The sequence below is a fragment of the Rhipicephalus microplus genome, chromosome 3, assembly GCF_043290135.1.
Source record: "Rhipicephalus microplus isolate Deutch F79 chromosome 3, USDA_Rmic, whole genome shotgun sequence".
Lineage (NCBI taxonomy): Eukaryota > Metazoa > Arthropoda > Arachnida > Ixodida > Ixodidae > Rhipicephalus > Rhipicephalus microplus.
In genome coordinates, this window is record NC_134702.1 from 141476589 (window position 1) to 141496491 (window position 19903).

Sequence of the window (19903 nt, forward strand, 5' to 3'; positions counted from 1 at the left end):
TTAAAAGTGTTAAAATCAACATAAGCGTCTTTCCTGGTTCTCACATAGCACTTCTTGAGTGCAACTTGGAAGTGCTTTTAAAGCAGCGGCTTAATTTGATATGTAAACTAAATATATTTTTCTTCGTTAGCAGCCTCTCCTACTCTCATATTCAGGCCTTTTTCGCTGATGATCAGGGGCGTAGTCAGGTGGTGGTGCACCGGTTCCTTGTCCCGAACCCTGAAAATCAACGTGGTGCCCCCGCACCCCTCAAGAAAAATGTCTGGATACGCCCGTTTTGTTGATCTGGTTATTCCGACGAAATGAGCCTTTCGGATACACGCGTATCACATTAGTCACAAAGAGCCGAATATCCAAGTTATACAAGCGCATATAAGTAGGCTTTGGAGACTGTGTCATTGCGATGTGATCGCATAGTTATGTGGAATGCAGAAACCAAACCTCGAATTGAAAGTTGCATTTGTATTCAAAGGTGAATGCAACGTGATGAAAGAGATTTTGCCATTAGGTATTCATTTCTGCACCACTTTATTCATTAGAGTTCAGGACCATCCAAGTTAGCAAAGCATATTCACTAAAATATCTTGAAAAGCCCCGAAGAGAGGCCAGATTGAGATCTTGAAGCGTAAACAGGACTTCTTTCGCGAGATTAGCGAGCTGACCACTGAAATGATTAGAATTACCAAACACATTCGACTGCTGCACGTACGGAGCCTTCATGCCATTTTCTCATCGAGGGAGGCGAATAGAGAGGTCCGCAAATATATAGGAAGCCGCCGCCCAGAGTGCTGTGCAGAGGTCCAGTTCATGGCGGTCCAGCACGCTCATAGTGTCTCCCTCAGTGTGGTGAAAGTAGAAGTACTTTTTGGTTATAGTGTTCAAAGACAAGGCTGGTACGCCTTTTTGAATCCAGGGATCAATGTCAGGCTCTGAAACTCCAAGCGTGAGCTGTGTGGCGTTAATGGGGGCAAAGAGACGGAGTACCTCGGCCACAATGCAACGAGCACGCTTGTTAGTGCCCGAGAAGGCCAGACCCAATGGTCGAAACGTCCCGCTGTCGGATTCCATCACTACATTAAGGAGATCTCGCTCATAGAAAAAGTGTCGCATGAAGTAGTCGATTGCCCCGGTGATACCTTGTTCCTCTCCAACGAAGAGGATGGCACGCAGCGTGCGCCGAGGCCTGAGGCCCAGGTGCCGAAGCACGGCTAGAGCCCTCCACGAAATGAAAGCCCCCGCACTGTCGTCCATGGCACCCTGACCTACGTCCCAGGAGTCAAGATGGCCGGAAAGCGAAACAATCTGCATAAACAAGTGAAGCTCGTACAATGAATCTATGTCTTACATTACGTTATTTTCTGTCAAATAAAATATTTCGAAAAAAAAACGCAGCAAATTGGAGGACAGTAATCTCTGAAAATGACACAAGGGAAAAACTGGCATAAGTGTGGCATTCGACGAAAATATTGTTTCTCTACTTTTAATTAAAGCTGAAGAGAGGCAGCAATGCTAACCAAGAAAGCCGAAGCTTCTTGTTGGCGAAACCCGTCAGTGTGGCCTACTGACTGTGGTACTCAACTGCTGTTAACCTGAACATGGCGTAATCAAATATATCATCTGCGGATGCGGCATTTTCGATGGAGCTGCAAATGCTTCAGTGCCATGTACATTGGAGTCCACTCTTTGACTCCCCAGTTCATTTAAATTACTGGATCCCTCTATTTTGGCGTCTCTCATTATCATGTCATGGTTTTCGGGCGTTAAACGCCAAAAGTTTGATTATTATTCAAGTATAGTAATAGCAATATTTAAATATATATAAAACTGTTAATATTAGTATATAAAGAACGAAAAAAAAGTAAAAGAAACAGGACTGATGGGAACAGATGTGCAAAATGAGCGTGCGCACAAGCATGGACAGTAGTTTACATTCAAATCAAAAGCGCTGGCCTCTGTGCTGTCAAGTGCAAATTTCGGAGAAACGCAGAAGTGTCTTTATTTCTAAACTATTTTCATTTTCCAAAGTAAAATTATAAAGTAAATTATGCATAGTGTTTTCTATAGTGACAGTGTAAGCATTCGGAAATATTACCTCTTCTGGTTTGGTTCTGCCTCGAATTTCCGCAATTGTATTCCGAGAAATGCCAGGCGGCAATGTCTTGGCTCGCATCACAAGCTTAATGACAGGGTGTCTTCCTAAGGAAACAAATAATGGAGTCGTCATGCCGAAACATATGAGTACTTCAGTGTAGATATATGAAGATTGGAAAGATATATTACATGGTCACTCCTTTCAATAAGCAAACTTATAAATACGCTTCCTTCCAGCTAGAATACCCAAAGAAGTTATGAAAGACAGTACCTCTCTCTATACTTTTTGTCTTTACCACACTGAGTCTAATACTTTTATTACATGAAGCTGTGAGAAGTTGCTGCCAGTTTTTGTACTTTCTGTCAAGCTCATTCGTTCCGGTACCTCTCTATGAATCATTTTCTTCTTCGTGTACCTTCGCTCTACCTGTAGTCACATTTATTGGCGGTGAAAAAGAGTATTGCCTCTCTAATTAGGAGACTCAGGTTGATCCAAAAGAAGCTTAAGTGTTTGAAATAACCAGGCGTTTCCCACCAGTGTTTGTCAACGTGGGCCAATATATAGTTTGTGCACCTTAAAACGTACAGTAAAAGTTTTCGCCAAGCTGTGTTAACGAAAATTTCTGCCAGCATGCTTGGTAGAATGCCACTGAGAAAAACAAGCTTTGGACGCGCATTTACGCTGACCTTCGAAGGCGATAGAACAGATAAAACTAAGTCAAGAGGTTTAAAAGCCGAAAATGAATCTATACGTTATTTGCTGTCCCCACAGTTTATTTTTTCCCGTTACATTATGTGAACGTGGCCTACATTCTACGACAGCGGTCGTAAAAAACTTTATTCTGCGTGATGGACCTCAAAAAGTTTGCGTGATGTGGTTAACGTAAATTTACGAGGGCTTATTTGTACGATTGTCCCTGATAACGCAGAAACGTTTTTTCACCCCACCTAAGCAAACATTGTGTGATTCTCTTTTCAAAGCTATAAAAGATAATAGCCGTTCGGGAATTCCTTGGTGCTATTTCATTAACATTTATTATAGAAGGGCGTTCATTAAAATGTATAATTCCCAGGATATTAATACACACATCACGCCCAGTTGACAAGAATAGGGAGTTCAATAGTATTTTAAAACAATTTCGGAGCTGTCAAGACACTCTTCTTTTGTTTCGAAAGAATGTGAAACCATTTTTTTTAATGCAGTGCAGCTCACGCACGCAACGATTCCAGCGTTGCACGTTCGAATTTCGTCTAAGATAGATCAATACGCCTAACTCTGTGGAAGTGGACAAGACTAGTCACTTTAGAACGCATGAAAATACGAAACGATGACAACAGTAGGGCGATGATGCAAGATGACCTTTTGAGTAGTTCGTGTTGGCATCGATGGACAGCCCACGTAGGAACAAGGTCTGTGGGTCTCAGAGTTTCGTTATGGCATCCTAGCATTAGTGATCAAAAGGCTACTTAGGTAAAGTAGGTACAAGGGCATCACGCGTGTTACGGATGCGCATGTCAGTGCCAAAAAGAGCGAGGTGAACAGTGATTTCATTCGTTGTTCGCGTGTCGCCTGCCACAATAAAAGCCCCTTTAAAGGTAATTTCGCTCTTTGTAATTTCGCTCTTTCTTATCTGGCTGAGACACTTTGGCAAAGATTCCAGAAACAACACTCTAATTTCTGTTATGAAAGAGGGATGTGCAAGTAGTTGTTGAAAACTAGCTGCACTGAAGGTGCTGAACAACGTTGTAATGCGGGAAGGTGGTCACAAAAATGTAGCAAAGAAGTTGAAAAAATATTTAAGAGAAGTTTTGTTACTGCACTGTAAATACGTGTAGTGTAGTGCCATCTTCAATTTCAAGGAACGTCCTTTTAAGCTATAAACTGGCTGTTCGGTTAGTAATTGGAAAGTCTACACTGTTATGCACTTGGTGCAGCGGAACACTAGCAGTTTTGTGGCCATAAAAAGTATCAGAATAACTCCGATGGTAACAAAAACAGTGTAAAACTACAACTATATCTAGAGGTTGTTTCTTCGGTTCGAATGTGTTTCGACGTCGCAGAGTGAGTTATCAAGTGTAAATGTTTGATGTAAATGTAGAACACATTATAACACTGAGGAATGTTAGCAAATGTGAAGCTGCGTGTATGTCGATGGGCTTTCCATGGTGTCAGTTTCTTTGATCTCATTTTTTTAGCGACCATGACATACCCGCGTCCAAGGTTCGACTCATTTTGAATACCCGCTGCATGCACTCTTAGTAAAAAATTAGCAGTGCCCCACTATGACAAGCATTATAATATTGTGCTGCTATGGCATGAAAACCGACATATATATTTTTCACAAGCAAGCTGTCCATTATTTCTTAGTCTCTTTAATTGCACTGCTGAGTCTACTAAGCTTTTGTACTGAGCCCATGTGTTTAACAGAATGATAATCTACATCAGCATGCTCCATGTCCGCATGAAGCCCTTAGTTTAAAAAAACACAGCATATCCGCAGAGTGGAGATCCACCGTTACGGGGCCGTGTAGACCAGACGCGTCTCGCATGGGCTCCTGCTTTTCGTGCTTTTTAACCCAAAACAAGGCCAGTGACGAACCCAAGAGTTTTACAGCCTCAGGCGCCAAGATACGAGGAACCGGAGGACACCAGCTTTTTTTGGGTGAGTGCATCCTGTCTCAAGATATAAGAGTTAATTCCCGACAAGCGCGCGTCCAGTTTATTAAGCCTAACGCGAAGTTTGTTCCTGAGCAAAGCCGCGCGGCGCGTGCACAACGCGCTCAGGCGTTCCTGACGGCACGGCGCGAGCGCTCGCGCTCACCGTGGCGAAAAGCTTAGAATGAGCAGAGACGCAGCCGCAGCAAGCGAAATGCAAAGAAATCAGCAAGACGAAGGAAATACAATGCAAACTGACCAAGGGGGGGCAAACAAAACAACAGAAAATTCGTGGACCTATGACGCTGGAAGTGGCAGAACGATTGCAACGGAAAGCGCTTGGATCACGAGAAATAAGAAAGACAAGAAGGCTGTCGCCAATCCAAGGTCACCGGCCAACCAACCCACAGAGCAGCCACCTATCAATGAGCAGACGCTAAAGTCATCACCAACGCAGCGACAACGCAGGCCCAAGATGCCACCTCTGCCGCTCGATGACTTCAAGATCGTCTACCGCCCGCAAGCAGGTCTTGACCTCGCCAAATGGAACACCGTCGCTGTCACGCATGCCATCGGCAGAGTTAGTGGACTATCACCGCAAGGTACGCGTACAAGTCCAGAGAATGGAAAACCTATTCATAGCAAGCACCGCCGCCAAAGAAGACGCCAAGAAGCTGGTAAGTATCCAGAAAATACAGGTTGGAGGAAATTTTTACACTGTGAACGGCAACATCAGAACACCAGACGATGTCTCCAGAGGCGTCATCAGTGGCTTGATACCCGGTACGAGCACCGCAGAGCTCATGGCTGGAGTTCGCGCACCGGCAAGATACACAGTTCTTCATGCCCGAATGCTAGGTCAATCGACCGCGGCAGTCGTCTTCTTTGAAGGACCACTCGTTTCCTACAACATATTTTTCCAGAGCGTAGATTTCCGCTGCAGACTATATCGTAAATGAGTGCAGTATTGCCGAGCTTGTGGCAATAAGGGTCACCGCCAGGACGTCTGTCCGAAACCTATCCCGGATTTCTGCTATAAATGTGGCAAGGCCGGACAAATGCAGGGACATGAATGCGCACCCATCTGCAAGATCTGCGGGGAAGGACAGGAAACAGCAATTAAAGAATGCAAAAAGAGACCAAAGCCAAGTCCACCACCCTTCAACGTAAGACAACAGTGCCTCAACAGGCTTCAAGAAATAGACAACAACTAGAACGCCAGCGGAGAAGAGTTCCCTGAGGTTAGCATATCGGCCGCTACCTCTAACAGTAACAATGAGGGCCGCGTCTCCACGCGCAGCAGTTTCAAGTCAAAATTGCGTTCGAGTTCGCGCTCCCACTCTCGCACGCGTTCCGTCTCTGCGCGCAGTAGATCCAAATCAATACTGCGTTCCAGTTCGCGCTCCCGCTCTCGCACGCGCTCGCGTTCCGTTAAACGTGCGAGCTACGCTGCCATGGCAAGTGGATCTAATGACAGCAGCAGCTTAACCTCCTCGAAGTCGGACACCTGATCCATACAGGATTTCGAAGATAGACTGAAAAACCAGCAAGAAAAGCTCCAGAATCAGCACAGCCAACTGCAAGGCCAACAAAGTTTCATAAATAAACTGCTTCAAGGCCAAGCCTCATAAGTGCGAAAATTCACGCGACAGCGACAAGCGACGCGACGTAGATCGGCCTCGCGCGATCAGTCGCTAGCGCAGACAAACCTCATTCACGCGACGGCTTTGGCGAGCGAATTCACTGTTGCTGGCCTGAGGCCGTCTACTCGCACCAAGAAAACCGCGTAGCGAGCGGTATGCAATTAAAGAATAAGATATATTGTTGTGTAATGAAACGGAAAGTATTTATTATTGCCTTGCAGCACTTTTTATATGTACATTCGTATTAAACACTGCGTTATTTCTTGTTGCGCATACGTGACTCAGGCAGGGTCACGTGCACCTATGTAGTCTTTGTCTTTTCCGGTATTTCGCTATTGGCTGCTTGAGCCCAGCACTTCCGGGCGATGATCGAGCGACGGTTTCCAAATCTGGAGAACCGAGCGATCGCGCGAAAACGAGCACGCGACACGTCGCGCGAACGCCCTGTTTCGTCGCTCATAGCGTAGCTCGTCGCTGTCGCGTGCATTTTCGCGCTTATGAGGTTTGGCCCTCAAAGTCAAAAACGACAACAAGAGCTCATTTACAAACTACTTGAAAAGGGCACGCATCAGCAAGGACATTCGGACAATGCAGAACAACAATATCATAAACAAGCAAACTCGAGCACAGAGCTGGCAACGACGCTGACCAAGGTCTGCGTCCAAGCCCTAGTGAACGCAAGGTGCACAATATTCGAAGAATCTTTCATGAATAACATGCACGCCACGATGGAAAAGATTGTCCAGTCTGCAATAGAAAAAACAGCCTCAATGTTTGAACACAAGATCACTACGCTTAATGCCAAAACTGATGGGATGGCTGCGCAAGTCAACAATTTCATCGCGCACGTGAAGAAAACTTACGTAACCATGGCACAGTTCGACAGCTTGAACAACCCACGCCAAATGACTCGGAAGAAGGCACGAGCGAGCAGTCACAATGCCTCTCGCTCAGTCTCGCCGAGTCGCGATGGCAGGCGTGACATCAAATCGATTGAAGATGGCAGTCCCTAACCATAAGTATAAGAACCAGCATTCAACTTTACGCATATGGCGGTGGAACTGTCGGTCATACCGCCCTCGACACGCAAGCCTACAAGAATTCATCAAGCTTAACCAACCAGACATCGTTGCACTTCAGGAAACCAACATGCAGAACGTACGACTGCAAGGCTACACGACCTGCGCACGAACCCATCGAACTGCCATACTTGTCAAGAAAGCACTTTCAACGCAAAAACACGAAATCGAGGACACTTAAATAGAGCATACCCTAATAGAGATTCTTCCGGAACAAAAGACGCAGCAAAGTCTTTTCATAACCGATATATACAGCCCCCCACGAGACCAACTACCAGACTTCGATCACTTCATACGAGAAATCAGGAAGCGCACAAATGGCCACCAGATCATAATAATGGGAGACTTTAACGCCTCTCACACGGCATGGGGCTATCATATCACCACGAGGAAGGGTTCTAGAGTGCACGATACTGCTCAACATCACAGACTAACCCTGTGGAACGACCCTCTTCAGAAGACAAGAATCGGGAACAGCGTCTCCAGGGATACAAATCCAGATCTTACATTTACGGCGAACGTCACTAGGGCAGAGTGGAGTGTGCTACCGGAAACTTTAGGTAGTGATCATCACATCATCCAACTCTAAGTAGCCCACACTCGTAAACAGACCAAGGCTGGAATAGCGCGGTTAACGGAATGGCAATCCTTTAGAAATGACCTCAACGTTGAAACCATCATAATCGACATTGAAGACTGGTTTAAGAATGTGGTCAAAATAGCCGAACGCTACACTAAGGACATACAGCTTGACGTCGATACACCCACCGTCGACGCGCATATACTCCACCTTTGGGAGGCTAGAAGAGGACTTCTAAAACGGTGGAAGCGACAAAAACTAAACAGAAAGTTACGGAAACGCATTTCTCTCCTCACCGAGCAAGCTCAAGATTATGCAAACCGATTGGCCAGGCAGAACTGGCATGCTTTCTGTGACAAGCTGCAGGGGACTCTGAACACCAAGAAAACCTGGCATCTGCTACGCACACTTCTAGCCAGGCAACCCTCCAAAGCAGCACAAAAGCAGCACCTTCAGAGGCTTATTCGAAACTACGCCGGTACAGAAGAACACCTCCTAGAAGAATTACAAAAGAAGCTCTGTGGCAATGCACCCACTAGGGCTTCAAATCACACCAAAAAATACGCTGGCGTACCAAACACTGAACTCAACCGGCCCTTCAGCCTGGCTGAGCTGCACACAGCCCTAACGAAGTTGACAAGAAATACCAGCCCCGGAATAGACAGGATTGTCAACAAGCACTTACGCAACCTACCGCACCAGGCCACCACGGCTCTTCTCCGTTATTACAACGACTGCTGGGATAAAGGAGAGTTACCTGCGGTATGGAAGCACTCGGAAATCACCATGATCCCTAAGCCTAACAAACCAGTCGGCATCGAGAACCTACGCCTGATTTCTCTCACCTCGTGCGTGGGAAAGCTGTTCGAACACATGGTGCACGACCGCTTAACCCAGTACCTGGAAGATAGTGGACACCTACCAGACACCATGTTTGGCTTCAGGCAGCATCTTTCGACGCACGACGTGCTCTTACTACTCAAAGAAGACCTCCTTGATCACCTCACCCATCGAAGTAAGTACTCCATACTCGGAGTTGACGTCAAGGCGGCCTTCGATAACGTCAGCCACGACGCGATCCTCTACAACCTCGAAGGCGTTGGCTGCGGCATTAGAACCTACATGTCAGAAACTTCCTGAGAGACCGTATAGCAACTGTGGGCATATGCAACATCCGCAGCAAAAGCTTCCAACTACCGAAAAAAAGGAACGCCGCAGGGTTCGGTCACCTCGCCGTTACTTTGCAATGTGGCTATGATCAATCTGGCAAAAATTCTCGACAAAATACCTGATTTACGGCACGCGATCTACGCTGATGACATCACGCTCTGGACCAGGGCTTCGAACACTGGGAGACAAGAGACCTGCCTACAAACCGCCGTAGATGCCATCGAACGGTATCTCAGAGACTGTGGTCTCTGCTGTGCCCCCGAGAAATCCGAGTACCTCGTCCTCAAAGCGAAAACAAGAGGCAGACACCCTCTATACGACGAGCCCGACCCTAGAGTAACGCTGAAAGGGACCTTAATTCCAAAAGTCGAGACCCTGCGAGTGCTTGGAGTTCACATCTACACGAATGGATCGGGAGCTGCCACCATATCAAGACTCCAACGGACACTATCACAACTCACGCACCTCGTCAAGAGGATCGCGAATCAACAAAACGGACTCAAAGAGCACGACACGCTTCGTATAATGCAAGCTCTGTTCACCAGGCGCATTACGTATGGCACGCCGTACCTGAATTTGAAAACCGCTGAAATTGAAAAACTTAAGGTAGCCCTGGGACTTCCGCCAATGGCCTCTACCACACGTCTCCTAAAGATGGGCGTCCACAACACGTGGCAAGAGCTCATTGAAGCGCATAGAAATAGTCAGCTGGAGAGGCTCAAGCTGACGCCCACGGGGAGGTCGGTGCTCCGGTACCTCAACTACAGCGACACGTTCATCGCCGATGCAGACCGGAAAAAGCGAATCCCGCTGTACATTAGAGAGTCACTGTCCGTCGCACCTATTCCACGCAACATGCATCCTACTTTTCACAAAAGTAGACGCAAAGCTAGAGCTAACGCTATTCGACGAAAGTTCAAGCAAGACCCGGACGCCCGCTACACTGACGCAGCCAAGTATCCGCATAGAAACGCGTACGCTGTCAGCGTCGTCGATTCTCAAGGCCGAGAATTAGCGTCAGCCACAGTCAACGCACTCAATTCAGACGCCGCAGAAGAATCGGCAATCGCTCTAGCAACGACAACATGTACAGACGCCGCGGTGATTTTCACCGACTCACAAGCCGCCTGCAGGAATTTTGCTAAGGGCCGTATCTCAGCCAATGCCATCAATATTTTGAAACGGCGAAGCACTCCACTCCCATACACTTGTGTATTATGGGTGCCCGGACACGAGGGTCTGCAAGGAAATGAAGCGGCCCACGCCGCTGCCCGCGAGCACGTCAGCCGGGCGGCCCCCTGCCCACAGGACATTCGACCCGTCGTTGAAGAGACGGAAGTAGTTCAAAACACCTACTCGTCGTTACTCCAGCATTACAGGCTGGAGCGACGAGTATACTCTCCACCACACCCAAAACTTACAAAGGAGGAAAGCGTAATACTGAGACGCCTGCAAAGCAGCAGATACACACATGGGGCCCTAATGCACCGTCTCTTCCCAACGAGATATAGCTCTATTTGTCCGCTTTGCAACGTACCGGACACCCTAGCGCACTTGCTTCTTGCATGCCAGTGTATTGCCAGACGTAATCTGCAACAACACACGACTGATAAAGAAGCAGGACGGACGAACAAAGACCTAGCCGAAACGTGGGAGGCGAAGCTCGTTCTCGAGTACCTGGAAGAGCAACAACAACTCGTCGCCAGGGCCAAGAGTGCAGTAGAAGCCAGAGGGTTCCTGGACTAAGGAGCCCTCCCACCTCAGGGTGACATCGGGCATTGCTCGGAACACGGTTTCAAAATAAACGTTTACTTCTCTCTCTCTCTCCGCAGAGTGACTGATGACGAGAGGGGCGTAGTGTCCGTCCGTTCATTCATGCGTCCGATTGCGTTCGAGAATGCAGACGGCGCGCGGATAACACCAACGTGACGTGAGCCAAGGAAGCCGAACTCAGGCATTTTAAACGCACCCACCACTCTCCTTCGTCCATGCCACACCAACGATCCACCAAGTACGGCGACTATCGAGAGACGGAGAGAGGCACTCGTTCCCCGCGCACTTAGGCAAAGCGCACGCAGCAGCCAATCTGAGAGTAGCGGTACAACGCCATCTAGATAATCCTCACCCAACTGCAATTTGTATGCACCTTCATGAGACAGCCCCGTCTATTATACTGTTCGAGAGATACTGCTTTCTTTTTTTTCCAATCTCTTCTAGTCTTTATTACGCGTGACGCGTGATAAAATTAGACTAAGAGGAGCTTTACTCCAAAAAATCAACATTAAATTCACCTCGGCCGTGAAATCGAGCAAGAAGTTCAGCGTCCTCGACGGTGATGGATGCAGTTGGTATCCTTGGGGTGTTTTTGTCATACTCAATGAAGCCCATGTGGGGACCGTTGATCGAGAGAGGCGTCGCGGAGCGTACAAGCACGGCCACAGCACCTGCTTTTGCCGCTTCAGTAGCCCCATTCCCGCGGTACTTGATCGTCTCACTGTATGATACGTATGCCTCGTTAAACACGACGATTTTGCCTTTTGCCTGCAGAGAGGGTAAGACTTACTTTAAATGTTCGTTAAAAGAGACTAGCTTTATAGCTCATATTTTAGACTTGCCGACGTGGTAGTTAAGATCATGTCCTACTGCACTCCTGACCTGTCCAGATGTCCCTTCTCCTGCACCTTCGTCTAGTCCATGGCTTCTACTGCTAAAGACGTACTACAAGCAGTGTGGGGCTAGTCAGCAACTGTTCGCTGACGTCAACTTCAGAGTTAGCGGTTATAATTCTGCCAGGACAGGGCTAGATAAGCACCTGTGATAGACAACCAAGTGTTGACAAATATGAAATGAGGTGTTAGTGCATATACCGAAAGTAGAAAAAAAGGCTGACCTGTGAACATTTAGTGACAGTGTGAACTGCAAGCAAAATGCACATTGGCATGATATTTCAACTGGTTTCGAAGTGTTATTGCATGTGTGTTTTTTTGCTAATAGTTCACTATGAGGACCGTTCAGTAGTGTTCTGTCATTTGTTTTTCACTGCAGAACTTATTGATACGAAGTAGTCGAGGCAATGTGAACCTCAACCTCTCCCCAGCAAAATAGTTAGAACAGGAGATGATAGAATAGGACAGAACAGAACAGAACAAGGCGCTTGCTTTGTGTAATGATTATACGTAATTGCGAAATATTTTAGGTTGAATATATTTGAAGCAATACACAAATTCCTTGCAATTTAACGGACGTGACACCAAATAGGCTGTCTACGGCTGCCCGTGTTAGCCAACTAGTGTACAATAAATATTTAATATTCATTAATAACTTACTTGACCAGCCGTCTAACTTTGCAGAAACAGTCTCATATATGACGGCAGTTTGTTGCAGAATGTACTGGTTTTCACTCCAGCGCTATCGAAACAGTCGCAAAGTAGCAGACGAACAGGGTATAGGAAGCGGCACTAACGGCGAGCGGTCGAACGAGAACGGGGACACGCGCTATTATAGGAACCAGGCTATCTCGACAGGTGAGGAGTAGCGTGTGGTTAAGAGACCGTATTTTTACAGACAACATTTTATTGCAATAGTGAAAAGGAGTTCTTGGCACCTTCAGCCCGACATCGGCTACTTTCCCGTACTTACGAGACGAACGAAGAAAAAATGAGACAAATAAAAGTGTCCTAACATGTGATACACGATATAAAACCAGAGGTATGACAGAAGAAACAATACGTGAAACACGGAGTGTAAACAATTCCGCGTAAGTTCTAAACATATGTTCAAATACATAAATATCAAAACAATTTCCAAGTTATGTGATGCAAAAGACAGAATTAACTTAATCACAGAATGCGAAGCACTAGCTGACAGCATCGTACAGGTTTGGTGAAAACATTACACCATTTATGGTATTGAAACGACTATGCTGACTTGCGCATACTTAATGTCTTTAGACGATGTCCATACCTCTTTAGGTGGCATACTGTGTTGCATAAAACAGCTCTTCAGGCTATGGACCCACTATCTGAGAGTGGATGAGCTTGTGTGAAATATAAAATTCACACTAAGTGTTAAGGCGTTTACGTCTATGATCGTCTGCATGTAGAGATGAGTCATATAAAAAATTATAGGAAAACAAATCGAGATATAGCCACTTGTACGTTCCGCCGTGAATGAAAAACTTGGACATTGTTAGAGCTTTGCCGTCAAGAGTGGAACGCGATAGTTTATTCGGCCCATGTTCGTGTCGCCCTCTCCATCGCTTCACTTCCCTGTTAGCATCACAACCATGCTGATAGCTAAACGGCCACGTGAGTAGCAGAGACAGTATTTAAACTCTACTTAAATTTTTTTACAGCAGGTAGAGTTATTTTGAGCCAGTAAGAAATAATTTCAAATTTTTTTTAGTTTTTTTATACTCCCATAAGGCAACGCACGCAGCTGCGCATTTTGTTGAAGATGTGGCTAATCATGGCGATCAAATATACCATAACACTTTATAATAGGCGCACCTCTGAAGCGCTCATATAAATATCGATTTACACGACGAAACTTGTGGTACAATCCGATGCTTCTGCCACGAAACATCATGTATACGCGACTATTAGTCTTGATGACGCTTGCGTAAGTTTTCTTTTTTTTTTTTAGGCAGCTTCAAGCATTGCAGTGGCTGCGGTAACACACATAAATGCCATTCAGAACGAATGGATTGATACCTGGTTTCAACTACTAAACTACTAATCTTCACTGTATTCATCGTGATTTCGCCCTCAATGGCAACGCTGATTTTTGCTCACAACAATTTTTGTGGCAACGGCTTGGCGCTATCGCGGAAGGGAACACTGACGCAGTAAAAAAAGAAGGAAAAGTCGCAATCTGCGCTATTCCATGCTCACTGCTCAGTTCACAAGCCGGAGAACAGGCTTTTAAGCCATAAAAAAAGAGAGCAGCCTGAGCATCGCATGCTGTGGAACGAGAATTTACTGTTCCGTACAAGGCCCAGCAACGTAAGCGTTTTAAGCTCCTAATACTCGTGGTAATCTCTGAATTTAATATTAAGTGAAGTATCAATAGAGACGTTTTATGCATATTTCATTTCAACACGTCCTCTGAAAGGAATATTACTCGGATATTTAAAACTCACTGCAATGCCTACGTCATAATACCTTTGAGCAAATATGAAAAGTATGCAAAGTAACGGTGGCGCTCAAAAAAGAAAGGCTTTGCTTGCGCCGAAAAGCCAACGCTACCACACACTACATGAACATACTGGTTCGGCGTGTTCATTTTGTGCGCATTAGTGCATGTCTTTTATTGCCTAAGTAACTGTGGAGCCGTGGGGGAAGTTGCCTGCCAGGGAAGGAATTTGATCAACTGGGTGCACCGAGTGGCAACTGCCTGTGGAGCTCTGAACTGAGGACATCCAGCACTGCTAGATGAGAGTTGCGTAAAAGCCTATCCCCACACTATACGTACCCTTTCTGTCAATAAATGTTTCTGCGTCTTTCTGTTCTTGTTTAAGAGTTGAGGAAGGCACCTGGCAAGTTGTAGACGTTTGGTGATGTGCAAGAATGGAAAACTAGCTGTGCTAACTTTGGCTAAATATCCCGTTGGTCGTGATGTGATGCCAATTAAGCCTATGCTTCAAACCGTGGTAGGCTGATAAAATAGAGCAAACATATTTTTTTTCCATTTCATGAATAGTTGTTACGCCAGATTGGTGTGAGAAAATTGACGTAATATAGTCCGCATGAAAGACGCAAATTATATTGAAAGGAAATCCAAACTTAGCATTGTAAAGTATCTCAATGAAATATGTTTCTCAGGGAAAGCTTGAAGTAATTCTTTTTATTTTAGCGCAAAAATAAGGTCCTTTCTGTACCCTCTTCATTCAATGTGTACTGTGCCGGACAAACGTTATGGGTGCACAATGTGGCTTTTCTCACTGTATTACACAATTATTAGAGACCGGCTAACATAATGTGGAACACAATAATGAAATGTACTTACTTTGATCGCATTTTTCCTATGTTCTTCAAAGGATTTAACTACCAACACGGGCGCTTCGATACCTTTAGCTGGCGTGGCCACGCTGCCTCCCCATCCAAGGATACTCATTTTCTTCTTCCTGGGCCTCAAAATCCATGCTTCTTCGTGCCCTCTTCTCCAGTTTTTGATACTTGCTTCCTCCGTATGCACAGAGTCGAGTCTCTGCCTACGCAGAATGTCGACCATGTAGTCGATCGAGTGTTCCAGAGCTTTGCTTCCGGACGGCCTAGCCCCAAATCTGTCCACGAAGCTGGCCAGTTCATTGTACGTAACATTCTGCTCGGCTCCATGCACAACCACATGTATGATCTTTTTTACGATGAGTCTGTAGCTCCGTATCTCGTGGACCAAGCCCCGAGAAAGCATAGTGCTCCCGCAGCACCTATGTTGGTTTTGGGATTGCGCTGCCGTGGCAGTGTAGAGTGTGAGCAGAGCACGAATGAAAAAAGTGCGTACAGCCCACTGTGCCCATGGGAAATGGTTACTCGGCTGTAAAAAAAGCGTGAAGAGGAGATGTACAAGCATATTTAAAGACTGATAGAAATTAAAGCATAATTACGCGTGCAATTCAGAATAACAGAGTTGTAAGTATACGCTAACAAGCAAGGAGGAAGATCATGCAGGAAGATCGTCGCACATGTCGAGACCCACAAGAACCAAAGCTAGCATTAGTTTTAAAATTATTGCTTTAAGCGTGTTTTTCGCAAGGCTAAGGTTTCTAGCATAACGGCGATTCGGCCTATATATATATATATATATATATATATATATATATATTAATGTGTGTGTGTGTGTGTGTGTGTATATATAGTTGGAACATATTCATCTTGAAAATTTTCGAGCAAGCCCACAGGAACAAAGAAGAGAACATTAACAGGCGCAATCAAACAGCTGGTTTATGTTTCGAAAAACATTAACTTTATACCCCTACGATCAGGGCTTTCCGGTCACCAAAAAAAAAATCCACTTTGCACATATCACAAGTAACTATAAAGAGTTCATTGTCTTATGTCTGTTATTCAACGAACTCGTTATCGCCATTTGTGATATGTACGCAGTGCATTTGTTATTTGTTGGCCAGAGAGCGCATATCCGAATTGTTATAAACTGAATGTTTTTCCAAGAACACACCAGTTTGATTGCGCCTCTCTGTGTTCTCTTCTGTGTCTCTGTGTGCTTGTGCAAAAATTTTCAAGAGGGTTTTAGCTTACATACTGCCGGTCCGACGCCGACCCAGCAAGGTAAGATCAGCTCGAGTCACGGGACATGATGCAACGTGATTTGCGCTGTTTCCGGTATTAAGATTTAGTGATGTATAATTGAATAAGTATGACAGTCTCTATTTAACTGCCTGTCGAATCAAAATAACTTATTTTCGAATACACCAAGCAACGTGAAGCGCGAATCCCCCCTTCTCCCCCCCAAAAAAACACCACTGATAAAATTGTGATAAAAAAGTGCGTACAAAAGCGTCCCTTTACCCATTTGGATTTATTTGATTTAATGTTCAATTTCAACCTCCATCAAATTGTTTCATGCCCAACTCGTGTTCAAGGAACAGCCACAAGTGTACTAGATTTAATACTTATTAGTAGTCACCTTAGCCATGTGGACACTCAAGTTGCTGTTGTAGAGGGCATTTCAGACCACAGAGTGCCTGTTTGCCGGTTAACACTTGATCACAGATTACATCTGCAATCAACAGTAAACCATGTCCCAGACTTCAGTAAAGCAGACGACGCCAGGGTACTAACTTATTTAGCCCATGAGTTTTACGAGTTTGTGGAATTGAACTGTGATCCCGCCACAACTGTAAATGACCTTTGGCTAAGGTTCGAGCACATTGTTCTGCACTGCATGAATGAATTTATACCACTGCGGCTTACACGGCCGCAAAGAAATAACCCCTGGATCTGAAGAGAAATTCTACACGCAAAACGAAAAGTCAAACGACTTCGGACAGCAGTAAAAAACAGTGCTGCAGTGCGAATACATCAAAATTAAAAACAGCTATTTCACACTTTAAGGCCAAAACAAAGCAAGCAAAACAACAATATTTTGAAGTAACGCTACCGTCATTCATTACTGGTAACCCACAAAGGTTCTGGAAGCATTTCAGCCCTAGAAAAAACAGCAGTCCTGAACTTTCGTTGCAACAGAAAATGGCGAAATCTAATATGTACAACAACTATTTCCACTCTGTTTTTACAAAAGATGACGGGAAAATTCCACAGCTTGCACACATGAATAATATTGGAATCAGTCCTATAGATGTAGTTGATGCAGGAATATTTTCTCTTTTGCTCGACCTAGACCCAAAAAATCTTCGGGACCAGATGACATCCCCAATCTCTTTCTTAAGCGATATGCCGAATGGTGCAGCAAATACCTTGGTATGGTTTTCCGCAAATCTCTCGCCGTGGCAAAACTTCCAGACGACTGGAAAAAAGCTAAAATAGCACCGATTCCCAAAGCAGGAAATAGCGATAATCCTTGAAACTTTAGGCCAATATCTTTAACCAGCACGTCATGCAAAATATTAGAACATATAATTTTGAAACACTTAACCGTTTTTTTAGAAAGTAATGGCGTTTTGTCATCTTGCCAGCACGGGTTTCGCAGCGGATTATCGACTGCCACGCAACTAACAGAAGTTGTTCACGATTTAGCATTATCTATTAACAACGGCACGCAAACGGATATCATACTATTAGACTTTGCAAAAGCGTTTGATTCCGTATGCCACAACAAATTAATTGCAAAACTTCGAAGTATTATTGGAGATAGAATATTAACAAATGGGGTTAAGGACTTCTTAACTAATCGTTCACAATATGTCCTGTATGACCAAGTACCATCAGAAAACTTGCCTGTTTCGTCCGGAGTACCACAAGGCTCCGTTTTGGGGCCTTTGTTATTTCTTGTTTTTATTAACAATATCACAGACAGTATCTCTTGCACCATTAGGCTTTTCGACGACGACTGCATTATTTACAAAGAAATTAACAGTCATTCAGATTACCTTGCACTAAGCGATTCTTTACACCATCTTTCCAACTGGTGCGACATGTGGCAAATGTCGATTAACCCCAAAAAAACAGTGTGCATGACGATAACCCGAAAAAAAGAAGCTATCCAGTATGACTACAGCATTAAAGGCACCAGGCTTGAAAAAGTGAATGCGCACAACTGTTTAGGCGTCACGATAACGTCAAGCCTCAGATGGGATGCGCACATTTCTAACATTACTTCGGTTGCTCTGCGCAAGCTCTTTTATCTTCGCAGATGCCTTCGGTTGCCCCTCACTCAACCAAGCTTTTAGCCTATACTACTTACGTAAGACCGGTATTAGAATATGCTAACACAGTATGGTTTCCTTATACAGTCACTAACATTCAAAAGCTGGAAAATGTACAGAAGAAGGCAGAAAGATTCATGTGCAACAAATATAAGCGCACTGATTCTCCTACAATTATGTTAGCAAGCTCTGGCCTCCAAGCATTTGCGATTCGAGCGAAACAAGCGCGCCTTAAATTTCTTTTTCAGCTACTTCACAACCATTATAAAATTTACCCATCATTGTACATCCGTCCGTCAGACTCCCGCGTTATTAGGCACAAACATTCATACACACTGTAAGAGTACTCTTACCGCAATGACACGTTCAAACACTACTTTTTTCCACTTGCCATAAGGGAATGGAATTGTTTGGATTCCTCCATAACTAGTGCGAAATCAGTATCCGACTTTGCACTAAAATTAGATAATATGTTCTCTTAATGCGGCAATACTCGCATTACCAGAAGCATTGCGCCACCAGTGAAAGCGTATTAGTGGAGTGTACAAGTGTCAACTGGAGTGTTTGGAAGTTTGCTATTTGTTTGCCTGTGTACCACTGCACTTCATGCAAAATTTCTCTTCTTTTTGGTGATGGTTTCTTTGTCTTTGCAGATGTAAACAATTTGTATATTTTTCGCGCTTGTACTTTGTGATGACTGTCATTTCACTACATTCCTGTTTCTGTTAATGTACCACCTGCATGTACAATCTGTACGCCCACCTGCTATGGTCTCTGAATGAGACTGGCAGTATTGAAATAAATAAATTTGTGTTTATAGCATTGCACCAAATGAAGAAAAAATGAAATGCGAGACTCGCAGTGCTTTTTTGTCAATAGGTACTTTGAATAAAAGATAATTTACAAGAGTAAGGAAAATTGCTTGGTTCATGCAAGTTTGTTTAGGAGAGTGTCACGACGTTCTCTAGCGTGTATTTATAGAGATACTTAGTCCGAATCGTTTGCCCCTAGGCCATTTTGGAAGACTAGACATGGCGTTACGTTGTCGAGCCATATTCAGATAGGGTGGTCTTCCTAAAGTAAAAATAATTCTATCGAACTTAAGCTTTACATTTACAAGTCATACTCGTGCACAGTAAGCACAAGCCTGTATAGGCACAGTGCCTTTGTCAGCAATGTGCACTTGATCCATCTCACATCCGGTTGCAAATTATTGTACGTGCAAGCTCACAAATTCCATCAACAGTGAAATGCTAAGAGTAGGGAAGAGGGGCAGTAAGATCTTATTTCTTGACCTGCTGCTTCCTAACATCCTGCGAGCAAAACAGGAATAGAAGGAAC

At 44.8% G+C, this 19903-nt stretch overlaps 1 protein-coding gene across 1 annotated transcript; it reads right to left on the reverse strand.

Annotated features, from left to right (window-relative positions):
- Nucleotides 1-729: 729 nt before the first annotated feature.
- LOC142803955 (carboxypeptidase Q-like) lies at nucleotides 730-15746 on the reverse strand. Its single transcript, XM_075890335.1, has 4 exons — nucleotides 15226-15746; nucleotides 11511-11760; nucleotides 2093-2196; nucleotides 730-1302 (listed from the first exon to the last, which is right to left on the reverse strand). The coding sequence occupies exons 1-4, from the start codon at nucleotides 15628-15630 to the stop codon at nucleotides 730-732; spliced, it is 1332 nt and encodes a 443-aa protein (XP_075746450.1). The 5' UTR covers nucleotides 15631-15746.
- Between the last annotated feature and the right edge of the window lie 4157 nt (nucleotides 15747-19903).

What these genes read in the sequence shown, in the direction of transcription:
- LOC142803955 (XM_075890335.1), bottom strand. Translation starts at nt 15,630, where the DNA reads ATGCTTTCTCGGGGCTTGGTCCACGAGATACGGAGCTACAGACTCATC. An exon ending in ATAGGAAAAATGCGATCAAA is followed by an intron (nt 11,761 to 15,225) that starts GTAAGTACATTT and finishes CCCTCTCTGCAG; the next exon opens with GCAAAAGGCAAAATCGTCGT. An exon ending in TGCTCGATTTCACGGCCGAG is followed by an intron (nt 2,197 to 11,510) that starts GTGAATTTAATG and finishes TTGTTTCCTTAG; the next exon opens with GAAGACACCCTGTCATTAAG.